The sequence below is a fragment of the Aotus nancymaae genome, unplaced genomic scaffold, assembly GCF_030222135.1.
Source record: "Aotus nancymaae isolate 86718 unplaced genomic scaffold, 86718_ANA_hifiasm-v0.15.2.pri h1tg000014l, whole genome shotgun sequence".
Classification (NCBI taxonomy): domain Eukaryota; kingdom Metazoa; phylum Chordata; class Mammalia; order Primates; family Aotidae; genus Aotus; species Aotus nancymaae.
Window position 1 is genome coordinate 107,453,827 of NW_026988425.1, and position 15,073 is coordinate 107,468,899.

The 15,073-nt window shown below is 41.4% G+C and overlaps 1 protein-coding gene across 5 annotated transcripts in view; it reads right to left on the reverse strand.

Annotated features, from left to right (window-relative positions):
- TRIM36 (tripartite motif containing 36) overlaps positions 1 to 7,335 on the reverse strand; it is a 55,065-nt gene extending 47,730 nt beyond the window's left edge. For 3 of the 5 annotated variants that reach the window (XM_012438725.2, XM_012438723.2, XM_012438722.2), the window contains exon 1: positions 7,016 to 7,149. In XM_012438725.2, coding sequence (XP_012294148.1) covers positions 7,016 to 7,078 — 63 coding nt within the window. In that variant the 5' untranslated portion in view covers positions 7,079 to 7,149. Of the gene's footprint in view, positions 1 to 4,598; positions 4,929 to 7,015 lie in introns of those variants that run through there. The other 2 variants (XM_012438728.2, XM_021674317.1) reach the window with 2 other exon arrangements.
- Between the last annotated feature and the right edge of the window lie 7,738 nt (positions 7,336 to 15,073).

The window sequence follows — 15,073 nt, forward strand, 5'->3', positions numbered from 1 at the left end:
ACATCTTATACTTCTAAAACTTTTTAATGTTAAAAATCATTTCTATCTAATCCATAAACTTTTAAAAACAAAAGGGGTGAGGGTAAGAAGACAAGAAACATGAAAACTGCCATTTTAAACCAGTGCTTTCCCAGTTCCCTGAGCATTTCTGTCTCCCTGGGCTGCCATGCTGTGTCAAGTCATCAACTCTGTTTCAACATCCAAACATCCCAATCTCCGACCAAGACCCTTCCCAGTTCCTCAAGTTAAAATCCTGGTGGGTTTTGTTTGCTTGCTTTTCATCCTTCTTTCTTCTTCCCTGTCTATCTCTGGTCAGCCTTAAAGCACAGTTTGTTCTCAGGTTCTGTTCCTTCTCATCCTCACAGCTGATTCCCATGCCCACTCTAAGCGCCCGCTCCACATGCCTAGATTACAACAGCAGCCTATCGATTCAGTATTTACAGATGACTTTCCATATGTGTAGTCCTATCCTTATGCCTCTATTTGCACAAGGAGCAGAAAAAGCTACAGTCCTGGACCATAAGCAGCTTGGTATTGGAACTTAAGGGGGAGTGGGGTATGTGTGGACGTGTGTATTTGAATGTGTATTTGAGAGAGAGTGTGTGTGTGTGTGTGTGTGTGTGCTGGGGAGCAGGAGTTAGAGGAAGGGTGGTAAACCTGCAGTAACAAAGTAAGTCTGGTAAAGTATGGAAGGCCTCTATGCTTTTTTGTAGACGTTGAACAGCTTTTGAAGGCTTTTTACCAGGAATGGCATGAAATATCTGAACTTTAAAAAAATCATTATTCCCTTATTTTGCATGGTATATGCTATCCCTTGCTGCCTATTCCTCCCTAGTTTGGAGTATTCCTTTTTCAATAGTTTATTTTAAAATCTGGGTTAAAATGCAAAACAAGAAAACCTATTCCATTCTTGTCATCCTCCTAAGTCCACAGACCTTCATTGTGGTATCTAATTTTTTACTTCTGGTATTAATTGCTCTTCTATCACAGGGGCATGAGCTGTCTCACATCTGTCTACTTCATGAAGTCCAAAAGGTCAACAGTTTCCCCTCCCCAAACACACACAATTCGGGCTTTAATAAACTAGAGCCTCAATCAATGTTCACTACTTGATATTTAAAATATAAACCCCTTACCATATAAACCATATACTACTCCATAAGCTGACTTGGTCTCTTTCCATATTGAGTCCTAATACCCAACAAGAGATTAAATTCCTGGCTGGGTCAGGTCCTAATGACCATGTTGCATATTAATTGGTTTGATCTGAGATCAGACAGGCAGGGTACCACCATTTTATTAGTATATACTAAACAGGAAATAGAAACGAGGTAATATGGCCACATACTCCTAAACCCTGTCCTCTTTTGGGAACCCCTAATCATTAAGCAACCATAGTTATAAAATGAAGAGAGCCCCTGAACTTACAGAAAATAAAAAATATGGAAATAAAGTAAATCACAGGGTTTTACAGTAGATTGGCACACAGACTGCTTGTACTGCTGGGTATCAGGAGGTTACTGGTGAAGGGACAATGAATGGCATTGTCTATCAATTATTGACTCAAGCCTCTGACAGGCCCAGCATACCAGTCATAAAGTGTTTCTATGGGAACAAAGTCAGGGGAGAGGAGTCCAGAGAGTCAGCAAGTTCAGATTTCCACTACCTGGCCAACTCCTCCTCATCTTTCAAGCTGCACTTCTGGAGCCTCCTTCATTAGTTTTGATTTCATTGATTATCTCCCTTTATTCCAAACTCTTTTAGCACTTAGAGTCCTACCACTCAGTTTAATACAACTACCTACTCTTTGTACACTGATGTTTGATGTTTTGTCTTCTCAACCATTTAAGCTTTTATTTAAGACAAAATCTAGTAAGCATTTATCTACTAAACAGTAGCACCAGAGCAACCATTTGAATTTAGGAAGATACGAGGAACATAGTGCTGCTCTCACAGACATTTTTCCATTAATGATGAGTATATTGGCTGCACAACTAGTGGGCAAAGAGTTTTTTGATCAACTTGAGGTAAACAAAATTGGTAATATTTTGAGGTTATGTAGCAGGTCCCTCCCTGTTGACCACATCTTATTATTCTTCCCCTTAGGGTTGCTAGATTTAGTAAATAAGAACACAGTACACCCAGTTAAATTTGAATCAGATACATGGTAGTTTTTTAGTATGTGTTTCAAATATCACGTGACACATATTCTAAAAAAAGTATTTATCTCAAATTCAAATTCAACTCTACCTCCTCTACTTAATGATCATTATGTGGATATAGGGTACCTCAAAGCCCAATCCTGTTGTCATAACAGCTAGAGGTAATAGCTTTCATTTATTGAGGGCCTATGATGTGTCAATAACAGTGTTAGGAAATCTGTATAAAATATTCATTTAACCCTTGCAGTAACCCTGTGAAATAGGTATAATTCTCTTCAGAGATGACATGTAACAACTAAAACTCCTCCCCACCTCCACCCAGAGATTAAGTAGTATGCTCAAGATTACATGGCTATATACTTAAAAGCCAGGATTCAAACCTGGGTCTCACTCCAGCATCCTTACTGCACTGCCCACAGTTAAGTATAAAACATGGAATTTACGATTTCACTAAAAATCTGATTTAAACATTCTTTTACAAAGTAGTTTAAGGACACCCTTTTTTTTTAAATTATCTTTAGCATAATGTAGTGAAAAAATCAGAGGAAAATTATGATATTTATGAAATTAGCTTTTCAAATGATAATGCAAAAATCTAAATCTTCTGCCTGCCTTCCCTACTCCCCACAGCACATATATTTCGCCCAATTTCAATGTAGGCATAAAAAAACACTTCAAAAAATACTTTGTAGGCTGGACACGGTGGCTCACACCTATAATCCCAGCAATTTGGGAGGCTGAGGCAGTTGGAGCACTTGAGGTCAGAACTTGAGACTAGCCTGGCCTATAGGGCGAAACCCCATCTCTACTAATAATACAAAAAATTAGCCAGGCATGGTGGCTCATGGCTGTAGTCCCAGCTACTAGGAAGGCTGAGGCAGGACAATCACTTGAACCCAGGAAGGAAAGGTTGCAGTGAGCCCACAATTGCACCACTGCACTCCAGCCTTGGCAGCAGAATGAAACTGTCTCAAAAAAAAAAAAAAAATACTTATGCAGTAGGCACAACGTTGCCATTATCACCCCAGTTTAGATTTTAGTTGTGTGAGCAACTATCTGTTCATCCTTCTGAAACAGATCATTTGGTGGTATTTTTGTTTTGGTCCCAGGAGATGTTTAAGACCTTATATTAGTCTAGATTTGAGGACTTTCTAAGCCTAATTCTTTCAGAGTATAAGTGTCTTCTTGTTTTAAGTAAATTTTGTGTTTGTAAAACTTCTTGAATTTTTTTGTGCCTCAAAGATGTTCAAAGTTAAAATAATAATTCACCAAGTAATGGTATCATTGCCTATTTTGCTAACTAAATTAAATATAAGGTTTACAAAGCCTCTCTTATTTTGCTTAAGCTATCATATTCCTTAGATGTGCCTGAACAGTAATTATTAAATTATAGGAACCAAATGTATCTTCTGGCTATTTAAACATATGCTAAATACACACAATATATGTAAATATGCTAAATACACAAAATATAAAGACATATACTAAATTAGAATTCTGTATTCCTTGTCATCAAATCTTCATTATAGAAGATCTCCAGAAGAGTGTATGACAGTGATAAAAAATTAGTGAGGCAAATCTTTCAAGAGACCAAAACGGTTTGAAAATACTGCTTTAAGTAATCGTAGATAATGACCACAGATTTGGAACCCTCTCTTTTAATCCAAAGAGATTAGCTACAAAAGAAATTAAAAGACAGCTTTCAGAAATTGTAAAAGGTACCATTTCGTTAAGAAATGGTAAAAGTTACTATTAGTGAAATATAAGGTAATACATTTACATTTTTATGCCTCTTGAGAATGATCATAAATATTAACTACAATTATGCAGTCTTGTTTGATGAGCAGAAAGATCACAATGGCAGATATCACTGTGTACTTTAAATATTAAAGTAGCCATCACAATAGAATAAATAAGCTGATCAAGTTTGTCCTGTAGGTTTTAGGTTACTCTAAGAAAAAAGGCTCACCTCCCACATTTCGGAGAACACAAACACATAGTATGCTAATGTAATTTGAAATAGACACACAAACTGCTGCCACTGGGGAAGGAATTAGATTGTAGGTGGGCATGAACTTCCACTTTTTACTCTGTAAAACTTTCTGTCAAGTTTGAATATTTTGCAACAAGCATATATTCAGGTATTAAGTTTGTAAAAATTTAAAGCTATGTATTTTTAATTATGTACAGAGTTTGAGAAGTGAGTACAAGGATGAAACAAATCTGGGGGAAAACTGAGAGAAATTAAGAGGATGCTCAACTCAGTGGTCTCAGCTTTGAGAGAAGGTGGGGCGGGGGTCAGGCCAACTACAGGCCTCTCCTCTCCTTTAACTCTTACAATTAGACCAGTTTCCCATTATTCATTACATTACAAACCTGAACTACAAAGTGGAACCTAACTCCACAGAGGAAAATAAAGCAAGACAGTCTCAAAGGTCTGCTACTCCATGGTTAATATTCAGTGTTCAAATCCTGTATAATCACAAACACGGGTCTTAAATGGGCTAGGGCTGGGGCTGCGGTGGCTGGGGGGTGTTGGGTGTTGAACCTGAGGAGAGTGGGTAGGAAATAAGCTTAAGTTGAAACAGGAGGCTCCTCCTGACCAACTCTCCTCCTCCAACCCCCGACAAAGAGAGAGGAACCGTCCTAAGTTCTTGGGAGAGACTGCTTTCCAACCTCAGAGATTTCAAACGGACATGGGACCTCTCCACCTTTAGAAGTCAGCCAGGAATGGTCATGGGTTTGCTGCAGGCCCACTGCTGAAGCCTAGTGAAGAGAAAGGCAGAGAGAGCAGAGAAATCCAGTAAATGAAGCCAGAAAGTTAGTTTTTGTTTTTTCATTATACTGAGCATGCTGTGATGAACTCATTGCTATTCTGAGAGGGTTGGTTTTATTTTTGTTTACCTGACTTGATTATAAGGAGTTTTAAGGATTCACTAATGGTTTCTTCCTACTTCCCCATTTCCTGTTCATGGGACATCCATCTGTCTGCTTCATGGTCACCTGGAGTGTTCTTAACATGCACATCCCTGGGTCCTACCCCAAAATTATTCTCAAAATTTCAGGATTTGTCTGCTATTGAGGGAAAACGTAGCCAACTAATACAATTCTGGCTTACTGTGAAGAATGAGCACCAGAGAACAAAATTCAGCTATCAATCACCTTATTTTCCATCCTATCAAGAGTAGTCCATTTATTTTGTTCAACCAAAGGCCTTCTTTTTCCTCCTTGCCCCGCAGCCTCTCATCGTTCCCAAATCGATGCCCCGGTTAGACACTGCCCTAGACCTGAGCCTCCGGGGTGCTGCTGCACCTCCTGCTCTTTAGAGGCCCTGGTTCCGGCCCTCGTCTGGCAGCCTGCCTCTTTGCTCAGGGCCAGCCCCTTCTCGGGGTCCAGGCTTCAGAGGGAGGGGTGGGCCACAAAATGCACCCTAGCTGGTGACCCTTCGGGTGGTCAAGGGGCTGCTGTTGGGGCGACAAAGAGCTTGAATATACTGGTCAGCGCGTGCTGAAGGCCCCTCGAGGTGCAGGATGGAGCCTGGGCTTGGAAGAAAAGTAGAACGCGGGTTCTCCATTTGTACTTCCGGCCCAGGGTTGTAAATGGTAGGGGAGGCTGACGACACAGCTCCACTTTCGAAATGTTAATGAATATTCTGTTTCTGATGAACGCATTCAGTGCCTGTAGAACAAGAGAATTCAGGGAGGCATAGGATTCATTTGGGACTTTTTAGGCTGAGAGTGCATTAAACTAGCTCCCCAGCCCTGGGGCCGTAGGGACTGTCAGGCATGAAGCTAAAACTACTCCATATGCCATATCAGCTGTGTTGGAGTTAGTGAGGTGTGGGACTGCAGTTTCAGGTGCTCACATCAGGGCTACAGAATCATCCCTCTCCTTTCTGATAACCGCGCAGGGAGTCGAGTTCTCCTCTGTGCCATCACCTCTTCTCGAAGCTCCAAGCGCAGAGGGCAAACGCTGACGCCCTTTTCCGCCTTCTCTCCGCCTTCGAGTCCCGAAGGACAGTGCACTGTGCAGCCTCCGTATTTCCCGACACGTCCCTCCTGCAAATCACTTAGGAGCTTCTCCCGGCAGTTTCTCGGATGCAGCGCGGAGCCCAGCCTCCCGCACCGGCTCAGGCTCGGCGCCACCCCGCCCGCTGAGGGCGTGGTCGTGGGCGCCACCAACGGCGCCAGCCTGCGTTCCTAAAGGCTCCGGGACAGGTGTGGGGCTGAAATTCCGCTCCTCCAGCATCTTCCCCTCCCCACCAAAAGAAGGCTGCTTTAAAAATTCCCGGCCTGGACCATCAGCAGCTAAGAACGTGGAAGGGGGCCTGAAAAGGCCAGGGCAGGGCGAAGGAAGGTGTTGCCCCTATTTATCCGCCACACGCTCTGAGTGCGCGCTGACCCCAACCTACACTCCGAAGCTATTCACTCGCTGGGCGGACCCTTCCTCCACGCTCCGCGCCCAGGCAGGCGAGGTCGCCCACTCCCAGTCACCACGCTTGGGTATCCCCGGTTGCGCGGGGAAGCGGCCTCTTGGCCAACGCCCCGCCCTCCTCTCCATCTCCGGACGCTGGGCTCTCGCCCTTTGGCGTTCGGGAGCCCCTACTGCTGCCCAGCTGGCCACAAAAGCGCCCGAAAGTCCCCTCTTGGCTTATTTCAGCGATGCCACGCAATAAAGAAAACGCGGCTACTTTGCATTCCGCAGCGCAAATGCCCGGGCTGCGAGCACGGACCCTGGATTCCAGCCTCCCGCCCTTCCCAGGCGCTGGAATGGACGCGGACGCCGACAGCGGCTAGCCAGGTAGTGGTGGAGTGGGGGGCCCAGGCCAAGGCGCCGCGCGCCCCATCACTTACCTTGCCTTTAGCTAGCAATTCCATGATGTAGCCAAATTCACTCATCTCCCCCGACTCCGACATGTTTACGCCCCTTCACAAACTCTGGAGGACCGACACGGGTGCATCGGATTTGTCCTTTCTTTTCTCTTTTTCTGTTTTTAGTCTGAGTTTTGCCGAGCTCCCCGCCCGTAAGCTGTTAACCAGGAAAAGTGAGGAAGCGCGGGGGAAAGCAAGAAGCGGGCTTGGGTGGAACGAAGGCCATCGAGGGCTCCCGGGCAGCCTCGCTCGGCTTGCTAGGGTCTGGGTGCAGCGGTCGGGGTTGCGCGATCTAACGGAACAAACGAGGGCGGCGGCGGCGGCCGTGAAACCCTCACCAGGCGGAGCCGGGCGCGCGGAGGCCCCGCCTCCTCGGGGGTCGCGGCCGCGGTCGGACTGCAGTGGAGACAGACAAACGCGCACACAAAGCGGGTCGGCGCTCGGAGCTGCGGTGCCCCAGCCCAACATTCCCCAGCCTTTATCGGATGCGGGGAGGTTAGCTGTCCCGGGCTCTCCGCGGGAAGATCTGGGAAAAAACCCCATCGCACTGTATGGAGGTGCGAGGGCAGACAGAAATGAATGCAGAGGAGGCGCAACAAAGGGGCTGGCTGCCAGCGCCGGAAAATAAATAAATAAATACATAAGCGAAGGCCAGGAAATGGCAACGGCGCATCTCAAGTCAGCCTTCCTGAAATCCAATAGGTAACAAAGACAAGCCCCGCGCTTCTGAGATGAGAACAAATACAGGGATTGTATTTTAAACACTCTAAGTGTGTAAGGTCGATTGTATCTCCATATCCTTTTGATACTCAACTTTCCCTTAGCCAAAAAAAAAAAAAAAAAAGAAGAAGAAGAAAAAGAAAGGAAAGAAAAAAGAAATTGCCAGCCAGGTTCCTGAACACTCTCACCCTTAGTTACCAGAAGTCCATTTTTCTAATGATTTGTTTTGTTGGTTGAGTTAAAGCGTTTAGTGCACGCTTCTCACATTTCTATACTTCTTTTTATAACAGCAGCTTCCCTAGGAAGCTGCAGCTGAAATGGCCTCAGACAGTACCTGACGATCTTTGCTTCTCTTGAAAGGAAAACTTGGCTGAACAAAGTCCCAGACGATCACTCTGCTCTAGGCAGTCTTTGCGATTAAGGGCTTGATTTTTTTTTTTTTTTTTTTTTTCAAAAAAAAAAAAGCTTCCAACAATAATTAGGTTAGACTCGAATAAGATTTACTGCAAGGGTGAAACTACTTTCCTTAAGCAAGTTGGAAGCAAGTTGGCAGAGTTTGCATCGGGCTCAGCACCAGTGGGCAGGGTGGGGTGTGGAAGTGACCTATTTTATAGGCACGTAAGAGTTATGCAGGCCTAATGAGGCATGGGGGGTTTTCTTGTTTGCCTCTTCTTTTTGTCATTTTCTAATTTCTCCTCTCTGGGTCATAAATCCGAAAGCATGCACATTTCTTTCTTTTTTCAACACACCTCTCCATAAAGCTCCAATAGTGTTGCTCTGTGCTCTGTAACTGCTGTTCTGCCAGAACTTTGCTTCTTCAGTGTGTTACTTTCCTTTATGAGCTGCTGCTGAAAACCTCTTAGAACAAGTAGCAAAAGTTAACATGCTGATGTTCACAGTTACGGCTTTGTAGGAGGTAAGACACAATCATAATGCTTCTTGGATGTAGAGCTAGAAGCTTCTTGTCCCTCTTAAGTTCTGTAGAACTTACTCTCTTTGCATTCATAGGAAAGCTATAGAATTCAACTAAGTTCTGTAGTATCCGTAAATGGGTTCTTGCCTACTATTAGCAACACTTGATGAATTACCAGAAAGAGATATTGCTCTAAAAGTGAATATTTTTCACACACAGAATGGATTCTGGTACCTGATTTAAAACCACAGTGTTAGAGCTGAACAGCTAATCTTATGTCTGCATTACAAGCAGGAGAGGAAAAAAGTAGAGACAAAAGGGCACACAGGGCATTTGTTTCCCCTTAAAATGTTTCCCCCAACCCCGTCCAGTGACCTCCACTTACACCTTTGTGAGAAATGGGTAATATGCACTCCCAGCTCCAAGGAAGGCTGGGGAGGTGATTATTTTGTTCTGGGAACACTGCCACTCTAAACAAAATCAAGGATTTGTTAGTAAGGAAGAAGAGGAGATAGATATCGGGTAGAAAGTTGTTAGTTTCTACTAACCTTGAGTAAGTCCATTCAACTTTCAGAGTTTCAGTTTTCTCTTCTGTAAAATGACTGGTTTTGACTAAATGGTCTCTAACCCCTTCCTGTTCTAAACCCTAAGATCTCTGATCTGAGGATCTCTTTGCCATCTGGCAGCATTAGCTGTCATTCTCTTTCCTGAAAAAAATTGCTGTTAACAAAAGGGCTGTCCACCTGATCACTTGCTACTAGAAAATATTCCAGGCAAAACATCCTTATCAGTTGCCTAGATTCCTACCCAAGACCAAGAAAGTAGTGGGGGCAAGAGTTTTAGAATCAGCTCCTGCAGTGTCAGAAGATCACCGGTGAGCATGCCCATGTCAGTATTCAGAAGTTAGAACATAAGTTGGGTCCTGAACATTAACTCCAATGCTTGCTGGTATTTACCACTCTATCATCATTGTGTGAGGAACACTCTGGAGCTTTAAAGACCTTTCAAAGAAGGTAGGCATACAAAATGAAGACCACATTGAAATTTCTTCTGAAATTCTATGCGTGCTCTTCAAAGACAGAGGGCCAGACTGTCAATAGGTACCAAATAAAAGTTGCTTTATTTCCCTTTCTTCTTAAAAAAAAAAAATTGAAATCATATAAATTTAAAACTTCACTCTCTAAAGGAACCAAAATTAAGAAAAATATTAATTCATATTTCTCTAAAAATAATGAATGAAATGAACATGATAGATGCTGCTTCACATGGGACTTCCCTACCTAAGAGGAAGATATTTAATAGAGGGATTATGTGATGTGTGAATTTTTCACACTGAGAAGACTAGCAATATTAAAGGGTCCCTCACTGTGGAAAATCTGCTAATTGCCAACTTTCATCAAATGGAGAAAATTCTTCAACTGTTCTATTGCCATGCCAACTATTGAAATAAGTGTAACTTATAGAGATTCACAACATCCTATTTTCTCCTTCTGATGGGAACCAACATAATAGCTTTAGAAAATAGCATCAACAAAATACACAATCCAACTTTTCTTTTTAATGGTGGACACATAAATTGTATTTTTGAAGGTTTTGAATTTAAAATCTGTGATGACTTTTCAGCTTTTTAAGAGTTAGAGACTGAAATAAGGAACCTAAAAGATCTTACTTTTAATAAACTCTCACATTTTCTTTTTTTTTCTTTCTTTTTTTGAGACGGAATTTCGCTCTTGTTACCCAGGCTGGAGTGCAATGGCGCGATCTCGGCTCACCGCAACCTCCGCCTCCTGGGTTCAGGCAATTCTCCTGCCTCAGCCTCCTGAGTAGCTGGGATTACAGGCACGTGCCACCATGCCCAGCTAATTTTTTGTATTTTTAGTAGAGATGAGGTTTCACCATGTTGACCAGGATGGTCTTGATCTCTTGACCTTGTGATCCACCTGCCTTGGCCTCCCAAAGTGCTGGGATTACAGGTGTGAGCCACCGCGCCTGGCTCACATTTTCTTAAAGTTTTTATTTCAAAAATATAAACCTAAAATTTGATACCTGTACTCAAAAAGGTCATCTTTTAAAAATCTTATTTTTATTGAGGTACAGTTTATTTACCATAAAATTCACTAATTATCAGTGTACTGCTCAGTGATTTGTATTAAATTATGGATTTGTGCAACAGTCTCATAATCTGGTTTTACAACACTGGAATATCCATATATTGAGATTTTATTTCATTTTTCCCAGCGGTACTCTATCACTTTTAGTGTTTAGATATTGCACTTACTGTATTACATATTGCAAAGTACTCTTTTTAATATTATTGTGAATAAAAGTGATTTCTTAATGTCATTTTTTAGATTGTTAATTGTTCTTATATAAAAATACAAGTGATTTTTGCATAGGGTTGTGTTTTGCAATGGGGCGAAATTCATTTATGAATTCCAGATTATTTTCAGATTCCTTATAATAGCATCTGTAATTAAAGACAATTTTATTTCTTCCTTTCCAATCTGTATGCCTTTATTTTTCTTGCCTTATTGCTCTGGTTAGAACCTCCAATAGAACCTCCACTGAATGCACGCAGCGTGTGCGGCCATTCTTGCCTCATTCCCAATCTTGGGGAAAAAGCATTTATTCTTTCATCATTAAGTACTGATTAGTTTGGCTACATTCCATGACTTTTGATATATTTTTCAATTATGTTAGAAATATTTTTAAAATTTCCTATTGTGATTTTTTTCTTTGACTCATGGATTATTTACAAATGTGTTGTTTAATTTCCAAATTAAATTCCCAAATATTTTAGATTTCCCATTTTTTGTGTGTTGATTTCTAATCCAATTTTGTTTTGAGCAAAGATCATCCTTTGAATAATTTTAATGTCTTTAAATATACTCAGGTTTTTTAAATGATCTAACATGGGAGTCAGCAACATTTTCTTAAAGGGTAAGATATTAATTGAACATTTTAGACTTGAAGCTATATAATTTCTGTCACTACTTGTCTTAGTCTATGTTGCTACAAAAGATTACCTGGGAATGGATAATTTATAAGGAAAAAAGGGTTTCTTTGGCTCATGGTTCTGCAGACTTTACACGAAGCATAGTGCCAGCATACACTTTCAGAAAGGCTTCAAGAAGCTTCCACTTATGGCAGAAGGTGAAGGGCAGCTGACATGTCACATGGAAAGAGGAAGTAAGAGAGAAAGGAGGAGGGTGTCATGTTCATTTTAACAATCAGTTCTCATGGAAACTAATAGAACAAGAACTTCACTCATTACTGTGAGGACAGCACCAAGATATTCGTGAAGGATCCACCTCCATTACCAAAATAGCTTCCACTAGGCCCCACCTCCAACAGTGAGGATCAAATTTCAACAGGAAATTTGGAGGGGACATATATCCAAACTATGTCATTACTCAACTCTGCTATTACAGGATGAAAGGGACTATTGACAATAGGTAAATAAATCAATGTGGACATGTTTCAATAAACATTTATTTATGAAAATAGGCAGCTGAATAAGTACATGAAAAGATGTTCAATATTATAAGTCATTAGGAAAATGTAAATCAAAACCACAATAAGATACCACCTCATACTCACTAGAATGGCTAGAATCAAAAACAGAATAACAAGTATTAATGACAATGTGGAGAAATTGGAACCCTCTTAGAATTCTTAGAACTTAGAATTACCATATGACTCAGCAATTCCACTTCTATTTGTATGCCCAAACAACTTGAAAACAGGGATTCAAACAGATGCTTGCACACTGATGTTCATTGCTACATTTTTCACAATAACCAAAAGGTGAAAACAACTGAAATGTCTGTCAATAGGTGAATGGGTAAACAAAATGTATATACATATAATGGAATATTTTTCAGCCCTAAGATGTAATGAAGTTTTAACATATGTTACAATATGGATGAACATTGAAAACATTATGCTAAGTGAAATAAGCCAGCAATAAAAGGATGAATATTATATAATTTCACTTATATGAAATATCTAGAATAGACACTCAGAGACACAAAGTAGAGGGGCTGGAGAGAGTCTGGAATGGGATGTTATCGTTTAATGGATTTGCATTGGGAGTTTACATTGTTTAATGGATTTACATTGGAAGTGATGAAAAAGGTATCGATACTGGTAACAAGTTGCACAACATTATGAATAGAATTAATGCCACTCAATTGAACACTTAAAAATGGTTTAAAGAAACTAGGCAGCTGGCCCTTGGGCTGCAATTTACTAACCCATGGCCTAGAATACCACCTATTTTGAATGATATTCCATGTGTGCTTAAAAGTAATGTATGTTCTGCTGTTGTTGAGTGAAGTATTCTACAAATGTCAGGTAAAGTTGATTATTTCTCCTCTTGTTTTTTTTTTATTTGAGACAGGGTCTTGTTGCTCTGTCACCCAGGCTGAGTGCAGTGGTGCAATAACAGCACGCTGCAACCTCCACTTCCTGGGCTCAAGCCATCCTCTCACCTCAGCTTCCTGAGTAGCTGGGACTGCAGGTGCATACCACCACACCCAGGTAGTTTTTCTATTTTTTGTAGACAGAGGAGTCTCACTATGTTGCTTAGGCTGGTCTTGAACTCCTGGGCTCAAGCAGTCCTCTAGCCTTGGCCTCCCAAAGTGCTGGGATCACAGGCATGAGCCTCCATGCCCAACCTTCACAGTGTGTTTTCTCCAGAAGTTTATTACACACAGTCTTTGGCCCAAAGAGAGCAACAAAATTCCTTGGGATTGTTTGTGTCACAACAATGGATCACTTCTTAGAGTTGCTCAAATGGTAGAATTAGAATAGTGTGCACATATCCTAAATCCATCCTCATTCTCAGGGGATGATATTTCTCTAGCAAATAAGACTTTGCCCAGGAAAAAGCCCAGGGTAGCCAGCCCAGGCTATCACAGGAGCCAGTGGTCTCCTAAGACATGCTTTTGAGCACATGGCCTTCATGGCCTTCTGTGCCTGAAACTCAACTAGATCTATGGAATCCCAATGTGCCAATAGTATTCGTTCATTAAATAGTCCATTAAATATAAGTGACCACCAACTGTGTGCCTGGAAGTATCTGGCAATGGAGATTCAGCAGTAAACAAAATAAACAAGACTTTTAAAATATAAATGTCCTTTTAATACCATACCATGTTTTGAAAGCTTTTATTTTGTATTGGGCTTTCTGATGCTAAGGCAATATGATCTTGGTAGGTAGGGCAGAACCTTTATTTCTCTGTAGGGTACACAGTGAAATGATACACCATTTCTTTCCTAGGAAATGAGATATGTGGAGATCATCAGTTTGTTTGTCATTAGATCTGGTAGAACTATATTGGATAACCAGTGTTCTCTTAACTAAGGTCTTCACTAGCTATTCACCCACTCCCTCCCCCTACTTCTCCTTCCACCAAGCCCCGTACTTTCACATTAAGCAAAAATTCTTCAGGTGATGACAACTTCTATAGGTACAAGGAAGCTAGGGTTAAGAGAGAAATCTGCCTCTGATCAATACAGCTGCAGCATCATCATAAATAATTTAACCACTTACACTGTTTTTAGTTTCTTTGATCTGCTTCTCTCATCATGTCTGGTTGTGTTACTGCCACAAAAGTTTGCTCTTTGAGAGGATGAAAACCTTCTAGTCATACCTCAGTCATCATTCTGGGGCAAAGGTCAACTTTGTATTACTGCTCCTGCCTCATGCCTCATAGCTAAGCATCTGTGTTTTTTTTTTGTTTTGTTTTGTTTTTTACCATTCTGAAGGATACTGAGTGTGTTGCTGATTTGAAATTTTTCAAACCAGAGATAAATGGAGTTTCTTATTAGGCTGACCTTAAGAACTATCATTCTGTAGTTCTTTATTTTAGAAGATTGCTTGTTTTGTGGGTGTAGAGAGAGGTAAGCTAGAGAGAGGAAGAGGAATAATTTACCGGATCTCAGATTCAGTTCTAGTATTACTTTTAGGGGGCAGTCAGTGAGAAGATAGGATTATATATATATATATATATAATATATATATTTATTTATTTTTGAGATGGAGTCTTGCTCTGTCATCAGGCTGGTGTGCAGTGGCACCATCATGGCTCACTGCAAACTCCACCTCCCGGGTTCAAGCAATTCTTCTGCCTTAGCCTCCCAAGTAGCTGGGTCTACAGATGTGCACCACCATACCTAGCTAATTTTTGTATTTTTTAGTTGAGATGGGGTTTTACCATATTGGCCAGGATGGTCTTGATCTCTAGACCTCATGATCTGCCCACCTTGGCCACCCAAAGTGCTGGAACTACAGGTGTGAGCCACCACGCCTGGCAGAGATAGGGTAAATTAGGAGGTAGTAATTAGTATAGGATTTGCTGCTGTCTGATGATCAAACATGGAGTTCATTGGCTCTAGCAAAA